At 57.1% G+C, this 18,020-nt stretch overlaps 2 protein-coding genes across 36 annotated transcripts in view; one reads left to right on the top strand and one right to left on the bottom strand.

Moving 5' to 3' along the window:
- The window catches only part of ITPA (inosine triphosphatase), a 30,153-nt gene that overhangs the window by 11,749 nt on the left and 384 nt on the right, over nt 1-18,020 (top strand). For 2 of the 4 annotated variants that reach the window (XM_042229798.2, XM_004014369.6), the window contains one exon: nt 933-1,368. The exons of the other annotated variants lie outside the window; for them this stretch is intronic. In XM_042229798.2, coding sequence (XP_042085732.1) covers nt 933-1,071 — 139 coding nt within the window. In that variant the 3' untranslated portion in view covers nt 1,072-1,368. Of the gene's footprint in view, nt 1-932; nt 1,369-18,020 lie in introns of those variants that run through there. 4 annotated transcript variants of the gene reach the window in all.
- Nucleotides 3,064-14,356, bottom strand: SLC4A11 (solute carrier family 4 member 11). 32 transcript variants are annotated; one of them, XM_060397626.1, is made up of 20 exons: nt 13,736-14,356; nt 11,872-11,916; nt 9,477-9,629; nt 9,298-9,347; nt 8,856-9,087; nt 8,703-8,784; nt 8,340-8,463; nt 6,781-6,993; nt 6,613-6,706; nt 6,385-6,510; nt 6,197-6,310; nt 5,976-6,108; nt 5,643-5,716; nt 4,971-5,223; nt 4,793-4,899; nt 4,537-4,705; nt 4,272-4,445; nt 3,867-4,062; nt 3,618-3,787; nt 3,064-3,490 (listed from the first exon to the last, which is right to left on the bottom strand). In XM_060397626.1, the coding sequence occupies exons 2-20, from the start codon at nt 11,900-11,902 to the stop codon at nt 3,427-3,429; spliced, it is 2,559 nt and encodes an 852-aa protein (XP_060253609.1). In that variant the 5' UTR covers nt 11,903-11,916; nt 13,736-14,356; the 3' UTR covers nt 3,064-3,426. The 32 variants fall into 32 exon arrangements, with proteins under 32 accessions (XP_060253609.1, XP_060253610.1, XP_060253611.1 ...); XM_060397627.1 differs by having other exon boundaries at nt 9,298-9,344; XM_060397628.1 differs by having other exon boundaries at nt 8,703-8,787; nt 9,298-9,344; nt 9,477-9,608.

Here is an 18,020-nt window from a genome sequence, read left to right as displayed (position 1 = left end):
TGCTGCTGCTGCTAAGTCGCTTCAGTCGTGTCCGACTCCTAGCGACCCCATGGACTGCAGCCCACCAGGCTCCTCCATCCATGGGATTTTCCAGGCAAGAGTGCTGGAGTGTGTTGCCAGTGCCTTGTCCAAGTACTTCATGCGAACCCTCACTTATTTACATGGGACATGTTGGCTATTATTGGGAATCGGGTTTGTCAAGCTGGAGGGACCCTCAGGAGCATGGCCTGAGGCCTTACAATAGCCAGGACAGGGCTAAGGACCACATGAAACATCACTTCAGCGACACAAATGTTCTGTAGCTGCACCATGTGGTCCAGTGGCTGTCAGCCACATGTGGCTGTACAGCAGTTGAAATGTGGTTAGAGCAACTGAGGAACAGAATTTATGTTTATTCAATTGTAACTGGTTAAAATTTAAATGGCCACATACTGGTGGCCACTGTATTGGGTGGCATAGATGTGAAAGTAACAATTGGAGTATAGGATTCTCAGCTCATTGGAGTCCTGACATGGATGGCAGGTGACTGGCTGGCTGTTCAAGGCCCACTTCCCCTGCCCATCTGCCCACCCTGCAGTGCACTGGAGGAGATTGCTGTGTTTGCTCTGTTAGGCCCCACTGCTTCTGTCAACAGATGACAAAGCTGCTCAAACATGCAGCTCGTCCCCCTGTCCCTGGCTTCCTTTTAATGACTTTTGGACACACTAGAACAAATTTAGTATCCTTCCACACAGATTAATATGGATTTCTACCTACATCGGAATTTAAGACTCTTTGATTTATAAAAAATTAACTCTGGCTGCCAGGAGCTGGTGGCCCTGCCACCTTTTACTAGGGACTCTCTGAGCTTCATCTCCAGGATGCGGTGAGGTGTACACACCCTCCCCAAATCTGGGCTCCCTCTTCTCTGAGCTGTTACTGTCACCCTGTAGGTATGCAGAGATGCCCAAGGCTGAGAAGAACACCATTTCCCATCGCTTCCGGGCCCTGCTTGAGTTGCAAGAATACTTTAGCAGCCTGACTCCTGGGGTCGGTGATGACCACTCTGGCTGGGGATCCGGAGAGGGGTAGCCTGAAACCACCTCTATCAGGCAGGCACCTGTCCAAGTATTTCCTTCAGGATTACCACTTTCTGGCGGTGTTACCAGCTGTTGGGAGCAACTGGCTCTGTTTGGAGAGACTTTGGCCAAAGGACAACGCCATCCTCTTGCCCTTGTGGATTCACTGGTCTCCTACGGCCTCCAGGCCTGGAATCCTGAAAGGACCTTGGGTGAAGTTAACCCTTCACAGGGTTAACGGTTTGGGGAAGAACCACACAAACAGCCTTAGATGTTTTTTAAATACAGCAAATAAAAATTCCAGAAGGTACTTGCTTCCATAATAAATTGGGAATAGCTGCCTTGAAACCTCCCCAGGCAGGCGTCTGCCTCCTGAGTCCCCTTGGGCAGAAGCAGAAAACCTCCCAGGGTCGGGAAAGAGGGCTGAGGGGTGGGATGGCCAGAGGGCAGAGCTGTGCTGAGGCTGTTCGTGTACCATTGCTAGCTGGAGTATTCTTCCCCTTTTGTCTTTCAAGTCTCAGATCACGCGTTGAACTTTTCCATGCGAAATCCACTCCGCCACTCAGCTGGCCTCTATTGTGTTTGGCAGCTGGGCTGTGGGGCAGGCAGTGTGGGGTGGTGAGTGCTTTTTCTTTATGCTGGTGTACATTAGAGCAACTACAATGCTGGTTTATGATTGTAACTCCAGGTTCATTTTTGTGGCAGGGATAGGGGATGGAGTACTTAACCCCAGTTGAGTTATGTTGTAGTTCAGCCTGAGGGGCCAGCTAAGGGCCCAACTCAACTGCCCCAGACCCTTACTGTGCCCTGGTGAACCCATTCCCCGGGGGGATTTCAGAGGGCTGGAGTGGCTCCCTTGCTTTTTTGTAGGTGTTACCCTAGTAAACAGCTGCCCAACCCCAAGGACAGTCAGAAAAGCCTGTTGTGTGCAGCAGCTTGGGGGGTAGGGGTCCTCAGTGCTGGCATGTCACTCCCAGGCTTAAGTTTCGTCCCTTCCCATCACTGTTCCTCAGTCCTGGCAGCTTGGCCTGGGGCTTGGATTTAATGTTTGCTCCCCAGACTGTCAACAGGTATGGGTGAGGACAGGACCTCATCCCTTTGCTCCTCTGCTGCCTGTGAAGCCCAGCTGGGTGTTTCCTCGGGAAGTGCCAGTGGCCATGCCCAGCCTCCTCTGGGTTGTCTCCTTGGAGTAGGTGGTTATGTGGCTGGGACTCAGATGGGGGGGTGCCTGCCTTCTTACCTGGTGATCCTAGACATGGCCCTACCTGCAGGCAACACCCAGGCTACTGGGGAGGGGCCCCATAGAAGGGTCACCTGCTGTGTTATGTGAGTGGGTGGCTACGTGGTGCTTGGAGCAGGGCACCTCTCTGTCTGGTTCCCAGCTGCTTCCTCATAGACTTCTGTCCTAGGTGCACAGTATACTTTCTGTCCCCCTCTTTAAACTTAGCTACCCATCCTGCAGGCTTCCCTGGTAGCTCAGATGGTAAAGAACTCGCCTGCAATGCATGAGACCCGAGTTCGGTCCCTGGGTTGGGAAGATCCCCTGGGAGAAGAGAATGGCAACCCACTCCCGTATTCTTGCCTGGAGAATTCCAGGGACAGAGGACCCTGGCGGGCTACAGTCCATGGGGTCGCAAAGAGTCCAACAGACTTAGTGACTACCACTTTTACTTTGATCCATCCTGCAACCAGCACGGTGACTGTGCCTGTCCCACCCCGTCAGCCACCTCTTCAGGGGCCTCAAGCCTCCTTCTTGGGGCCCTTGCATGTGCTGTTCCTAGAACACGTTCCCTGCAGGTTCCTGGCAACACGGCATTACAAGGGCCTCCTGGATCTTCCACATTTCCCTGTTGGGGTGCTGTGTGGAGTTGGAAGTAACAACCCTTAGTGGCAGTTAACAGTCAGTCCCTTTCATCCCTCTTCCCCTGGGAGGGTCTATTCCTCCCTAGAGTCCTTGGGTGGCCTTCAGAGGCTGGGGCAGGGCAGCATGGATGGAGGTGGCATGTAGAAGCATAGAAATAGGAGCTTTATTCTCTAATGTGCATCCAGCAAGTTCCTTACACAATCAAGGAAATGGTTTCTCTTTCGGCCACCTGACACTCTTTATCAAAAGAAAATCCGTCCTGCTTGGGCAGAAGCTGCCCTGAGCAGCACTCTGGACCCAAAGCAAAGGGCTAGTGGGAAAAGGAGCAGACACATCCCTCAGAGCTGCCTCAGTGCCCAGGCACCCTTGGCCACTTGGGACAGCTGTGAGGGGCTGCAGCACAGAGCCGCATTCCCGGATGCCCACACACAGCTACACAGCCAGCCTGGGGAGACCTGGAGAAACGGGCGCATGGGGGGTGGCCAGGACCTGCAAGTCAGGGCATCAGTGTTCAGCGTCCATGGCATCCAAGTACTTGGCTTCAATGATTTGGGGCAGCACGTTGTAGCTGCGGGGAGGAGGAACAGGCAGGAAGATAAGCACTGGGGCAGGGAGGAATAGGCAGAGAGCAGCCGTTCCAGCCCACCCTCTCCCGCCCCGCTGCGTCCTTTCTGCCTGCTGTCCGCCCTCCATACCGAATGGGGATCATGGCAATCATGATGAGGGGAAAGACCATCTTCATGTAGAGCAGTGGGCTCATGCCAAAGGCACAGAGCAGCAGCAGCTGCAGGACCTGCAGGCCTGTGAAGTAGTGGATCTTCCTCTGGGGCACCCTCCGGATGTAGTGGGTGGGTGGGTATGACGTCTGTGGGTGGCAGGGACCAGGTGTGGGCAGGTCTGGAGCCAGATGCCCCACCCCTACCCCCGCCCTCAGGGCCACTCGCCTGGTCCTTGAGCAGCAGCACCATGCGCTGAAAGAGCTGGTTGCCGTCGATGGAGGTGAGCGCGAGGTAGAGGAAGAGGCCATAGAGCACGGGCTTGGGGATCCACTGCAGTGGGAAGGGCAGCAGCAGGAGGGAGAAGCCCACCAGGACGCTGGCGCCCAGGGAGGTCAGCCGAGTCTCCTTCACGTTCACAATCCTGCGAGGGTGCAGCGCGTAGGATTGCTCTGGCCTGGTCCACGGGGCCGTGTCCATCCCAGGTCACATGCTTACCAGGCTCTGGCACTTCTGGGCCCTTGCCCCCCAAGCCATATCCCTCCTTAAGTCCCATGTGGCCCAGGGCTGCCCCACACCTCAGGGCCCTCGTGACTCGGGCCTCACACCTCGAGGGGCCCTCTTCACACTCACGTCTCATAAATGTGCCCGTTCTCTACATGCTCCTCCACCAAAGCCAGTGCTCGCACGTGCAGCAGGGAGTGGGGGTAGGCAGCATGGATCCAGGGCAGCCCAAACAGAGACAGCCCAGTATTGATGATGGCGATGAGCAGGAGGTCCCAGTGGTAGGCAGTGCCCTTTACCAGCCTGCAGCGGGCAGGGTCACATATGGCCAGAGCCCTCTTGGCCTCTGAAAGGTTGGGCACATACTCACCCCTCCGTCCCCAGCCCTGCAAACCTGTTCTGTGGGGCATTAGCCAAGGCAGCCACCAGGTTCTGCTCTATGAAGAAGAGCATGGAGAGGAGGAAGCCGAGGCCCATGGCGCTGCTGATGGCCACCAGGGATAGCGAGTGCATCTCGGCTATCTCGAACAGGCTGTCACTCGAGCTGTAGCGAAACTTGACCACTGCAGTAGGGTACAGGCCCCTGCTCAAGCTTGCATCCCCCACAGAGCAACCCACCCCATCCCACCCCACGGCTGGTCCTAACTTACTCTTAATCTCCTGGAAGCCATAGGAAGAGATGAGGGAGAAGGTAAGCACCGAAATGGGCAAGGCGCAGTCTGACAGGAGCTCACGCACGTAGGGGTGCAGGTAGGGGCTATGGAGGCAGGTGAGTGTCAGTGTGGCCTGGGGGCTTGTGTTCCCCGGACCCGAGGGGGCACCCCTCACCTCTTCTTCAACTGGTAGAGGGTGTAGCTCAGCCAGAGCGTGCCCAGCATGATGAGGAGGCTGAGCACAGCTGTATCCCGGGCCAGGGGCTCAGAGTCCTGGCTGCCCGTTGAAGTTAGCTCCGGTGGGCTGGTCAGGAAACTGGTGTTGAGGGCAGTGTGGAGGCTACTATTGAGGTCCAGCAGGCTCCCCAAGGAGGACTTATCTTTGAAGAAGAGTCCAATGTCACGGCCATAGTAGTACTTCTGGAAGACTATGGGTACAGACCATCAGAATTCAGCCATCTGGGCTCTGGGAGCCTAGGCCTAGCAACTTCCTCCTGGATGTGGGCAGAAGGAGCCCTGATGGGAGAAAAGGATTCTGGGCGGAAGAGGGGAGAGCTGGCCTTCTGTCAGGCAGGATTCCTCAACCTGTCTGTCTACCCATCACCCCACACCCTGCCCTTTGTCCATTTCTGACAGCGAATCCTGCCTGGCCCAGTGCCTCTGACCCTGCCTGACACAGCTCTGTCACCTGCTAATTGCTGCGCTGTGTCAGTCATGACTCCCATGGCACCCTGGACCGCGGAAGCAGCCTTAGCTTGTATTCTTCTTGGCTGCTCTGCCACAGTCTGTACCCCATCTCAACTCAGCTTCCCCTGCAGCAGGTGGCCACTGGCTGTATAATACTCACTCTTGACTGTGCCCTTGATAGCATCTAGGATGAATGTGATAGAAATGAACAAGGCAATGATCTCCTCTGTTGACCTGCCAGCAGAAGGTATGTCTCATAAGATGGGGTGAATTGTAGAGGGTGGGTTTCCCCAAGCCTTGGCATGGCTCCTACCTCCTGCATGAAGAGGGCCAGGGCCCCAGACTTTCCCCTTGGGGTAGTGATATGGTGAGGGCACCCCATCTTATCTAGGGTTACAGGGCCTTGGAGGGTGGCATGGAAGCTGACCCATGTCCCTGGCCTTGGTCTCCCTCCTGCTTGAAAGTCCCAGGAGCTTAGGGAAGGCTCTGTTACCTCTTGAAAAGACTCATGACCAGGCTGAGGTTGAAGAGGGCATAAAGTGTGAGGAAGAAACTGTTCCACAGGCCTGTCCATGCATAGAAGGTATTGAAGTCCAGATTATAGTCATCGCAGATGTCACGGATTACTGCAGGGGCAGGACAGGAGTGAGCAGTCAGGGCCGGGTTGGGGGAAGGACCCCAGGAACCCTCTCCCCGCTCTCACCCCCACTGCACCATTGATGTAGAGGGCCAGGGGCGCAGTCGTCAGCAGCACCACCAGCGGCTGCCCAGAGAAGAGCGCGTACAGGATGCCTCCAATGCCCTGCCCGGCCACAGTCTTCTGTACGTCTGAGGAAGTAGGTGGTCAGGGGGTACCATGGGCCTGGCCCCCCAGCACTCCCCGATAGCCTCCAGCCCCTCACCGATGGCTCCATTTGTGTTCTCATCATTGAGGGACCCAAAAGCAATTGTGGGCAGCAGGCAGGCAAAGTAGAGGAACAGGGTGGTGGTGATGTATTTGCCCACAGCCTTGTTTTTCCCAATGATGCCTAGGAAAGGGAGACGGGATGGAGATTGTGTGTGTGGGGACACAGGCCAGGCCGGGGGCCTGAGCTACAGGCCAAGCTCTGAGAGGGTCATGGGGCACTTACCGTCAGTGAAGTCCAGTGGGTACACAGGGAACCTGCGGGCGATGTCCTCCTGGATGCCCTTCCCCATGGGGAGAAAGTCCTTCTGCTTTGGGGGCTGGGAAAAGGACATGCCCATCAGCCCTGTGTCCTTGCCCTGGGCTGCCCGCCCAGGCCATGTCTGGCCCGCACCTGTGGGGGTCTGATGATGCAGATGGAGCTCATGCTGTAGTCCATGCTGATACTCGGACAGTGGCTCATTACGGTGAGCAGCTGTCTCTGATGGACCAGGGCTTCTTTGAATTCCTCCTCTGTGCGGGTCTTCAGGAGCTTCTGGCGGAAGGTGATGTCTAACATCATAGTGGCAAATGTGCGCCCCACTTCTGTGGCAGTCTTGGTGCTTTTCTGGGGGTGGGGCAAGAGTCACATCTGTAGCCACTGTAGAGCAGAGGGCACCCTCCCCAGCCCTGGCCACTCTGTCCCCATGATCTAGGTGTAGTCCCCCAACAGTCACACATAGTGGATCCTGCCACAATTGCCACCAGGTCAGCAGATCACTAGACTACCACTGACCTAGTATTTTTCTTACAAACTCAGGTTAAATCTGTGTAATTGTGGATAATGAAATCCTGATGATGGAAAAAAAAAAAGTTTGCTCAGCTACTTTTCACCTGGGGCGTTTGCTCTGTTTGCTGCTTTATCTGATTTTCAGAGGGGCTCCAGGCCATCTAGCCCTCTCCCTTTTGCCTGGCCAAGGTCAGCCCTGTCTGTGAACTCCGTGTCCAGCCTCCACCACAGCAGCCTGTCTCATCTCGACAACTCTGGCCCCTGGGAGCGGCATCCTCCCCTCTGGGTTGCCCAAAGCTGCGTCCCAGGCCTGCACCTGCGCCGTGCCCACTGCTTTCTGGTAGCTTTAGAACAGGCCTGTTCTCCGAGGCGGAGCCAGGTGTCAGGCTGGCTGGCACGTCTCAAGGTGCCAGTCTAGCCACTCAGCCCTAGGGATTCTGCTCTTTCCAACTGTTGGCCACCTTGTCAGCTGTCACTCCTCTGACCCATGAGGTGCCTGCTGCCCTAAATGCTCTTCCTCTGTTGCCAGCACAGTAACATCTAGAGAGGTTCGCAGTGTGTCTACGATCCCATTAGCACCCCTTTGCATAGAGAAAGCCTGGGGAGGGGCCATCTGAAGGGCCATCTGCAAGAGCAGAATCATCAAAAAGCCAATGGAAGCTTAAGCATTAAGCTTAAGCATTAAGGCCCTTCCCAAGCCTGGAAAGAGGGACCCTTGCCATTTTTTACTCAAGATTTTTAAATCCTCTCCCATAAAAGAAGATTCCCCAAATTGTATGTCTCAGTCCCCACAAAAGTGAGATAATCTGCCCCTGGCCAGGGGGTAAACAGCCCAGGAAAGAGTGGGACTCTTTGGTCAACAAATCACAGTCAGCCGATTAGAAGAGTCAGCGTCATGCAGGCCAGAGAAAGGCCCATGTTTGAATAGTAATACTTTTAACGAGTATCTCTTTTCAGTCAGGAAGGAAATATAATCTTTTGGGCAACTTCTGGGGAAATCAGGGCTTGAAGAGGACCTAGCAAGTATTCTTCAGATAAACCCAGGGATGAACAGATAGGGTGAACAGCCTTCGGAGGCCAATTCTGTAGGCCTCCTGCACTGGAAGAGATGCCCTCAAGGAGAGCGCAGGGTAACCTGGTACCCTCTTTCCCAGGAAACAGAGCCACCCGAAACCCCTCCTCACCATCTTGGGTGGGGCCAGCACCAGGATGACAAACCGCACCTCACAGGAATTCTGCCCCCAGTTCTGCGGGCGGACCAGGCGGCTGATGCACACGTGTCGCCTCAGCAGGGCCTTGGAGGTACAGCTGGTGGGACAGGGAGGGCACACGGCACATGGCTGCCACCCTTGGGAGCTGGGGCTCCACCCCCGCCACCCAGAACTCCTAAGTATGACCCCAGTGACCTCTGTTAAGGAGGAAAAAAGACCAGATGGGATGAATTCCTCACTCTCCCCAGAGACTGAGCAGGCCAGCCTCTACAGGGTTACTGGATGCCTGTCTCTGAGGTGACATGGGGAGGCCAGCATGGTGGCCTGGCAACTCACAGGATACAGATCCATGACTGCTGGTATTGTACCCCCGTTACTGTGGCAGTGACCCCTTGGATGGTGTCCGACAGCAGGTGAACTGCTAACAAAGTGGAGAGTCAGACCGTCCACCTCCCTGACCTTCCGCCCAGGCCAAGAGACACCCCTTACCTTTGCCCTCCATGGGAGCCCCTCCGTCAGTGAAGAGCATGGCCGTGAGCAGGTCCAGGTTGCACTCTGGCTCGGTGTTGTAAGGGTCTTGGGCTAAGCGGTACAGCATAGCCCGCAGCACGTCATCCAGGGAGGTGGCCGTTTCATCCAGGATGATTCTGGCCCGTGCCAGGAAGCCATCTAAGTCCCGGTGTGCACGGATCTCTTCCTCAAAGTTCTTTAACATCAGGTACTATGGGGACCCCGTGCACAGAACCAGACAGGCCCGTAAATAAGACCCTCTGTCCTTGCCTGGACCCCTCCGTTGTGATGGTCCCAGAGAGAGAAGGCCAGTGTGGTCGGCCCCCAGGCTAATATGAGATCTCTCAGGGAAGCGACCACCTCCACCCCCAGCTAGCGGCCTGGAACCAAATGTTTCCCATCCAGCCAATGGGCCGCTCACCTTGCGGGAGGTGTGTAGGAGCCCGTAGCCGCCAGGTGATTCACATTCTGCTAGAGGAAAGTGGGAGGGCTCAGGGTGCTGCCCCAGCCCTTCAGGTCTCCTTGGTGAAGTGGGCCGTATCTGTTCAGTCCCGTCCCATGCATGCCCCCCCCAACCTGTCCCTGCCACAACCCCCATACCAGACTGGGTAGGCTGCACCTCGAGGTTGACGTTGACAAAAAAGCTGATGCTTTCACCAGACACAATGGAGGAGTTGACCGTGTCGAAGGCCTCATCCCTCAGGCTCTCCTCACGGGTTTCAGAGGCGTCATCTGTGTCACACTTGAGGTAGCCTGGAGCCCCAACCACCACCAAGAGAGGCCCGCCCCCCCAAGAGGGCCTGGCTGTCAGTGCTACACAAGGGAGAGAGCGGCGCCGAGCCAAGAGAGCAGGGCCCCTGGGCTGTCCTACTGGGTGCAGTCTTGGTGAGTGGTGAGGGCGGCCTCTGGCCGGGAAGGAAGCCTTGGTTCAGGTAGGCCCCATGTCTGGTCCTGGCCCATCCCCGAGCATAGCAGCCTGGTGGCACCCCCTACCCAACAGTTTTCTCCAGCATTCTTCAGCTGTGGGACCCATGTACGGTTCTGTGCCATGCATATCCTTTAGCTAAAGAAAGACATGTTCGTTCCACAAACATTGGGCCAGATACATGGTACAATGACACAGTTGAGACTGCCTGGCCGCTGCCTTCCCAGAACCTCCAGGCTGTGGGACCTGGACCTGTCTGGCTCCCCAGGGAGGAGGGAGCTGTTTGGCTTCTGGGGAGGGTTGCTCCCTCCCCAGAAGCAACCCAACGGAAGCCAGAGCCCTGCAGTATCCAGACCTCAATTGGCACAGGGAGGGTGTAGGGGCAAAGCATTAAGGCTGAGAAGCCTTAGTCTGACATCAGACAAGGCCCAGGCAGCAGGAGAGCCAGAGAAATAGAGCCAGGGACAGAGAGGGGACAGGACCCCAGAAGGAGGCCTCATCTCGGGCCTTGGGCCCCCAGGGCACAGAGCCTGCTGCCCTTTCTTCTGGTCTGCCTCCCAGTTCCTGCAGCTGCCCCACAGCACAGGCTCCCTCCTACAGGAAGCCACCTGTGGACATGCTGCCCTGAGCCCTGCTGGGGCTTCTCGCTGCCTCTGGGCCAACAGCCTGAGCCAGCCTTGCTGCTTCAGTCCAGATCCCTGGTCCCTCGGGCCCAGTCCCATCCCCACCTCAATCTCCTCCTCAGGCCAGGTGGCCAGCACGCCAGGCAGGTCAGCTCCTGTCCTGCAAGCTGAGGGCTTCCCTCCCTGGAGGGCCTTCTTCAAGGCTCAACAGAACCTTCCTCCTCTGGCAAGTCCACCGAGGGCCCTCCCTGCCTTACTCTTGGCCCATTTGGCCCCTCTTCCTCACTATGTCCTGTGGGTCCCCTGTGGTCCACCACTTGTGATTCCCCTGGGGCCCTTGCAGCTCAGATCCCACAAACACCTAAAAACACCCATGGAGGGACAGGGAAGGGTCATACGTAGCTCGCCTCCACCTGCCAGGCAGTGACTCACCCTGACTCACTTCCACTCTAGTCTGCTGGTTTCCTCTTTACATCCCAGGCCCTGTTCCCCCAGTATCCTGTGCTCAGCCTGGGCTTTTTCTGGGTAGGAAGCACTAGGCCTCCCCTATCAACACCCTCATGAGCTGGTAACCCCTAGGCTCTAGGTCTGCACTGCACCAGAGCCCAGAGAAGAACTATTAAGTCAAAAGACATCCTTCCCCTACTTGTCATGGAGCTCATGTCCATAAAAAACACTTTCTTCCCCAGTTATAGACCTGCTTTGCTTAGACTGCTTGGTTTCCCAGCCCCAATCTGTCCCAGCGTCTACCACCCCCACCAGCACTGTCTATTCCCTAGAATGTCCCTCACTGCCCCACTTCTCCCCTATCCTGAGCTCAACCTAGGTCCTACCCAATAGACACCACTAGTTCACTGCAAGGCTCCTGGGACTTGTCCATCAGCAGCCTGGCACATGCAGTCATCATGCCTTGGGAACCCTATGTAGAGCACACTGCCACTCTGTCCAGGCACTGTCTCACTGAACAATGCTCAGGCCGCTTCCTGAATCTGGGCACAGGAGCATGTACCCACCCCAGAGATACGGGGAGGTAGAGAACTAGGCTGGTGCAAGCAGGGAAAATTGAGGTGCAGAGACTGCAATTTAGAGGGACAGTCGCAGCCCCTCCCTCACAGGGCTGAGCAGGATCTTAGGAATGTGGGCAGATACAACATTTGGCCTAAAACCTGGTCAGATAACCAGAGCATTGTTAACATATCAGATGGTCCACATAGCCCAGGATGGTGAGCAGCTCGCTCTCCCAGGACTCCAGGACCCCCAGAGACCGGCTGGTGTCCAAGGCAGTGTTAGCTGCCTCTCTGACCACACCATAACCTCCTGGAGGTAGAATCCAAAGGCATCCCAGCACCAGCAGAGGACCATGATTACCCAGGTGGATGGACTAGGTCCCCTAAAGTCTTTTGACCAAGAAGCTCTCTACACACACCCACACCCGAAAGGTACACACCTGCATCCTCAAAGTATCCATTCTGCGACATGACAGAAGAGTTTTCTGTAAGGCAAACCAAAGAACTGTCACCAGCTCCATGTGTCTGGACAGCCTTTCCTGCACATCTGCTGCCTACCCCTCACCAACCCCTGCTGAGTCTTTCTTATCCTTCCCAGAGCCCCTGGGAGAAAAAGGAGCAGGGGACAGCACTAGACAGGAGCCCCTTGAGGAGCTAGAGGAAGCTACTTCCTGTTATTCTTCAACCCATCTGCTAGGGGCTTGCCCAGGTGGGAAAGGAGGGAGGCGGGGAGATGTTCTCAGCATGTTCTCTCCAGGAATAATTAACAGTACCCCGTGAAGGAAAGAAGGATACGCTAGTTGTAGAACTCTGGAAGGAGGAGACCTGTCTGGCCACCTTCCCTGGAGAAGACAGCCTCCCTCTCTCAAGCCTTCGCTGCAAAGTCCAGGAACTGGGCCGAGGCTCTTCTTCCAGCACATCTCTTCGGCTCTCACTGTCATGTCGGTCCCTGGCGCCATCAAGACCCATCACACGTGCAGTCGCCCCTAACCTCCCGCGCCCGGGGTCACACGGGGTGACCTGGGGCAACGGCCTCCTTCCCTCAGCGCCACCCACTTTCCGGGCCTCCTGGGAGGCGGAGCCGTTGGTTCCTCTTGGGAGATGGCGCGGGGGCGGGGGTGGGGGGGGGGGGGATGGGGTGGGGCGTGCGCGCTCTTTGCGCCGGGCCCCCGGATGGATGCTCCACGCAGTTTGTGTTGCTCTGTTCAAGGAAGGAAGCGTCAGAAGCGGCCGCGTGCGCGAGAGGAAAGAGCCTCAGACTCGGAGGCCGAGGAGGTCGGGGGGAGGGGTCGTGCAGAATGCGGACCGTCTCCCGGGGCAGGAGCCCGGGCGGCATGCACAAGGGAGGCGCGGGGGCAGTAAACCTGGCAGCAGAGGCGCGGGGGTGGACAGAGGAAGAGAGGGACGAGGATATGGAAGGGTGGGGACGGTGCACACCTACTCCCAAGCCGCACGATTCACGTGCACGTAAACAGTACACCGCGGTGCTGGCCCTCAGGTGTCAGAGCGGCGGCCGAGAGACTGCCATGGCCGCACAGGGGACAGACAGTCAGAGGCCCAGGGACCCCTAAGAGTGGGCAGGCTGCCGCGCAGCGCCAAAGGAGTCGGGTAGAATGTAAAATGAGGCTTTCCGAGGGGGTGACGCCCGCCTGCGAAGACCCTGGAGCTCGAGGTGCTGGGGACCCCACAACTCCGCCCCGCTATTTGCAAGACTTCCACCCTTCCCCAGCTATCTCGTAGGTTCAAACACTGTTGTTTTAAAACGGCGTTAAGTCAAGAGCGCAGTGCCCACGAAGCCGTCCTGTGCTTCCCCCAACCACCCGTGTACCCACCTGGACTTCCACTTCCTAGAAGCCGAACTCACCCCGGGCACCACCGCCCCGGCTGGTAAGCCCCCAAGACCCTCTCGCCCACTACGCCGGGGGCCGAGGAAAACCGACGTCGTCCGCGTTCCTCCCAGCGCCTCGACGGCTCCGCTTCCCAGCCCAGCACGGCTCTGCGACGGAGACTGGACGGGCTTCCCGCCGCGGGCACCCGCCGCATGGCTGGAGAGGGAACGCGCACCTGGTGCCCGCGGCCACGGCCCAGTAGTCAGCCGCAGAACCGCTGCACACCCGCGCACGCCCCGGGTCCTCACCCGGGGCTTCGGACCCCTACCTCGCAGTCTCCTACAGGCCGGCGGCAGGAGCCGGCGACACACCCCTGGGCCGCGCCTGGGTCCTAATGCCGCGCCGACGGTCCTCCCTGGCGCCGGAGGCCGTGCGGCGCGGACCAGGGTCCCGCCCGCCCGCCCCGCGCCCTCACCCGTACTCCTTTTCACTCCGGGCGGGTTGCTCCCGGGAGCCCGCGGCCACTTAGAACGCGTAGACTGGGCTTCTTCGCGTCCGCCCAGGTGTCGCCCGGCTAGGGGCTGAGCAGGGCTGCGAAGTTTCTGCGAAGAAGCACGATGAGCTGAGAGACCCTCGGAGTTGAGACGGTGCGGCGGGTCCCGGTGGGGCCTCCCTCGTCTTGACTTTAAGTGCTAGGCCAGTGCCCTCCTCTCGGCAGGGGGCCTCCGCTGGGCCCAGCCCACCCGGGCCCCGCCCCCTCCATTCACCCTGGCTTCTCAAGCAGCAAATCCTCTTACTCCTCCAGGAAGCGCACCTCGACTTTCTACACCCGCTAGTGCGCGTTCTCTGGGCTACGCCCTGGTCGGCGGACCCCGCCGCCCACCCGACTCGGCGGCGTCGGGTTTGCTGACAAAGCCCTTCACGGTTTCGCTCCTGGTCTCGTTGAGTCCTCGGCTCTCTCTTTGGTCAAGGTCTTGACTTGCAGCTTTTTTGCTTCCTAAGATGGCCCCGCCGCCCGGTTTTCTTTCCCAGACAAGAGGGAGCTCAGCCCTGGGACGCGCCTTCTCCGGCGCCTGGTCCCTCTTGAGTAGTACGTGGGGGAGGTAGGATGCGCGCGCGTGCTTGTGTAGGGAGGCGGTGGTGCGCGCGGCCAGGCAAATCCAACCCTTCCCATGAACTCTTGGTCTGACCTTCCGCGGCTTCTCAGCAAATGATTCTACAGCTCTCGGCCTGGGACTGACCCAGGAACTCTCCCCACAACGAAGTGCTAACCCCCATCCCCTCCACACTGGCTGCCAGCCCGAGGAAGAGCTGCGATTTCCCCTTCTCACCTCCTGCTGGCACGGAGTTCGGCTTCTGTCCCCCAGACGTTGGAAGAGGGCGGGTGAAGCAAGCAAAAGGTGACCCCACCTCTACCAGGGGGCTGCCCTGTGGCCCCCAAGGGTTTCTGATGCGTTAGGGAAGCCCCATGCATGGATTGGGTGAGGCTGACCTGGTTTCCCCTCCCAGCAAGGTTAAGAGAGCATTAGGAGCAAAGCTATGAGGTTGCCCCCCTTGGCCGATGAAGGCCTGGGGGTCAGGATGGCCCTGAGCACCCTGCTCCCTACTACTGAAGATGCTCAGACAGTGACTGGCTCGGGGCTGGCCACATGCTTCTCTGGTTGTGGTGAGCAGCCTAGGCAGAGACTCGAGATCGTCTCTACTCTGGGCTACCTTCTCCACACAGCCATGGGACTTTCTCAAGATGCCCTTTAGCTATACTCCAGCCCACTGCACAGACTCCCGCAGCCCCAGGAGTAGGGGATGGAGCTTTGAGGGGGGCTGACGGCAGGCAGGCTGTCAGGGAGGAGAGCTCCATGTGGGAGGTGCAGGGGCTGGACCCCTGAAAAGCCACTCCTTTTGCCCTCAGCCCCTCTCATCTCAGAATGCCTAGGCTTCTACATCTTCCTCTCCTTGTCACCAGCTACTCCCAAACACCTGGACCTTCCAACCCAGCTGTTCCAGGAGGCAAACCTAGAATGGAGGGCCACCTCTCATCCCTTCCTGCAGCCTCCTCCCTCATCTGAGGCCTCACCACTGAGATCACTGAGGAAATAGGAGCCCCCGGTCAAGATCTCCCCCAGGGGCCTATGGACCAGACTCTCACAGAAACGGACACAGACCCCTTCTGACCCCTTCTCTACCACAGCCTCCTGGGCTCTGCCCTTGTGGTTTCCATTCCTCCGGTTGTCCTGGAGAGCGCCGCTGGCTCCCCCACACCCCTGCTGCCGAGCAAGAAGCTGTTTCCTTTAGGCTTCCCAGCCACCACCTGTCCACTGTGGATCTGAGGCTGAGATGCCTCAGGTCTCCCCCGTCTCCCCTCCCCCCTCCCCTCGTGTCCACCCCTCTGTGCCCCATTGGGTCCTTACACAGGTAGTTTAGGGACTTGGACATAAACACACACATTCCTTCTCATTCCCATCCTCGAGGTCTCAGACTTTACTGGGCTGTGGTCACAACCTTGAGTTCTGAGTTCCACAAGGCGCTTAATGGCTTTCTGAAGTATTTTCAACTGAGTTTTCTCCTTTAGCCACTCTAATTTTTTTAAATTTAGTTTTGGCTGCTCTGGGTCTTGCTGTGCGGGTTTTTCTCTAGTTGTAGAGAGTGGGGGCTACTCTGTGGCTGCGGTGCACAGGCTTCTCATCCTGGTGACTTCTCGTTGCGGAGCACAGGCTCTACAGTGCGTGGACTTCATAGTTGTGGCACTTGGGCTTACTTGCTCCGTGGCATGTGGGATCTTCTCAGATCAGGGATTGAACCCATATCGCCTGCACTGGCAGGCAGATTCTTTACCACTCAGTCACTAGGTAATCCCTTCTCTCCTTACCTCCTCGGACCTACGAGTGTGGCCAGCTCTGGATCTTCCCCTGGCTCCTGGCTTGAACATGACATAGCCTACTTACCCTCTGCCCCCAACCTGGATGACAAACTGGGAATTCAAATGAAATTCAGGCAAAATAGAGCTCCTGGGAGTCTCCCCGACTCATCCACAGATCCATGAGTAAGTTCTGTTAGGTTTACCTTCAAAATAGAGTTCAGTTCTGCCATTTGCACATCATCCTTCCTCTGGCCCTCTGACTTGCCCCCACCCACCATCCATTCTCGGCCTCCAATGGCTTCTAGTGCCATTTTGGAAATAAATAAAAGCAAACACTCTACTATGGCCCAGGGGGGCAGGGGTGTGGGTTAGGGAGTGCTGTGCAAGCTGGCGCCTGCCTGTTTCCCATCTCATCCCAGACTCCTGTTCTCAGTTCAGTTCAGTTCAGTCGCTCGGTCGTGTTTGACTCTTTGCGACCCCATGGACTGCAGCACACCAGTCTTCCTTGTCCATCACCAGGTCCTGGGGCTTGCTCAAACTCATGTCCGTCGAGTCGGTGATGCCATCCAACCATCTCATCCTCTGTCATCCCCTTCTCCTTCTCTCAGGAGGGCACTGTTCCAGCCAAGTGGCTGCCAATAATTCCTCCAACACAACTGGCCCCTACCTGCCTCCAGGCCTGGAGAGTCTGAGTGTCTGGGAGATGTGTCCTGTCCACAGCTCTTATCATGGTTCAGTTCCTCCTTCAGCTCACATCATCTAAAGTTCATTCCCGTTTCCTTCCACCACAGATCCTTATGACCCCTAATTGTAGCAAACGCTTCTTTATTCTTACTTTGCTCCCTGGTCCATCTTCCAGGTTAGACGGTGATCTCCTTGAGAGCAGTTGGATGGTAATCTTTCATCAGCACAACACTGGTATGGTAGATGCTCAATAAATACATGACATACTGAACACATGACCAACACCTGGATCCATATACAGTTCCTGGAAATTTTCAAGCCATGAAGCCCCCAGATGACCTCTTTAGCCTTCATCCTCTATTCCCACTCACATTTTCCAGCCAGATATTCCTGACTCCCTCTGCCTCCTTCCTGTAACTTGGACTCCTTAGATGTCACCAAGTCCTTGTTTTTCTACTTCCAGTCTACCCTGTCCCACCACCCCCACCTTCCTTGAACCCTTGGCAAGCATGGCTTCCCACATCTAGAGCCTCAGGCTTTCCCTGGAGTCACAAGCCTCTTAGGGCTTCTTGCTGGCCAGGGCAGGCAGCTTTGACCAGCATTCCCAGCCCCTCACAGCCCTTCTCTCAGTTGTGGCTGTACTGTCTCCTCACTGTTCCGGGAGGAGAGACGCTGCTCCCACACTAACCCTCCAGTGGTGCTGGAGGGGCTGAGGGAGAGACTAGGGCCTCCCTGCTCTCCTGGGGGACCTCTCCAGGCCCCTGGGTAGGTGAGAGGAAGACCCTTGGTGCTCAAATAACATAGCTTGATGCCTTTTTTCCTCTACTGAGGGAGTTGCCATCTACCTCAGGAAGATCCAAGTTCCTATAAGGGCAGCCAGGAAGGCAAGGAGCTCTGTGGAGGGCCAGAAGAAGCTGTTCCCCTCAGGACAACATTCCTCTGTGCCCTAACCACCCCGTCCTCCATACTTGAGAGTCAGAATCTAGTGCCCTTCAGCAGACTGTTGAGCAGGAAGGTTCCAGAGCTGCCCCATTGCCTTCATGCCTTCTGACCTTGGTTCCAGTTCTGCAGCCCAGCTTCTCAGCCAAGAAACCCCTGGCAGACAGACACCACTTCTCCTCCTCCTTCTCCAGGGTATCCCTACAGGGGGCCAGGAATCTGTATTCCCAGCAGAGCTGGGCCCCAAATTCCCCACTCTCATCTACCCTCAGGCCCCACT

The sequence above is a fragment of the Ovis aries genome, chromosome 13 (genome assembly GCF_016772045.2).
Source record: "Ovis aries strain OAR_USU_Benz2616 breed Rambouillet chromosome 13, ARS-UI_Ramb_v3.0, whole genome shotgun sequence".
NCBI classification, from domain to species: Eukaryota; Metazoa; Chordata; class Mammalia; order Artiodactyla; family Bovidae; genus Ovis; species Ovis aries.
This window is presented reverse-complemented; position numbering and strand designations above follow the sequence as displayed.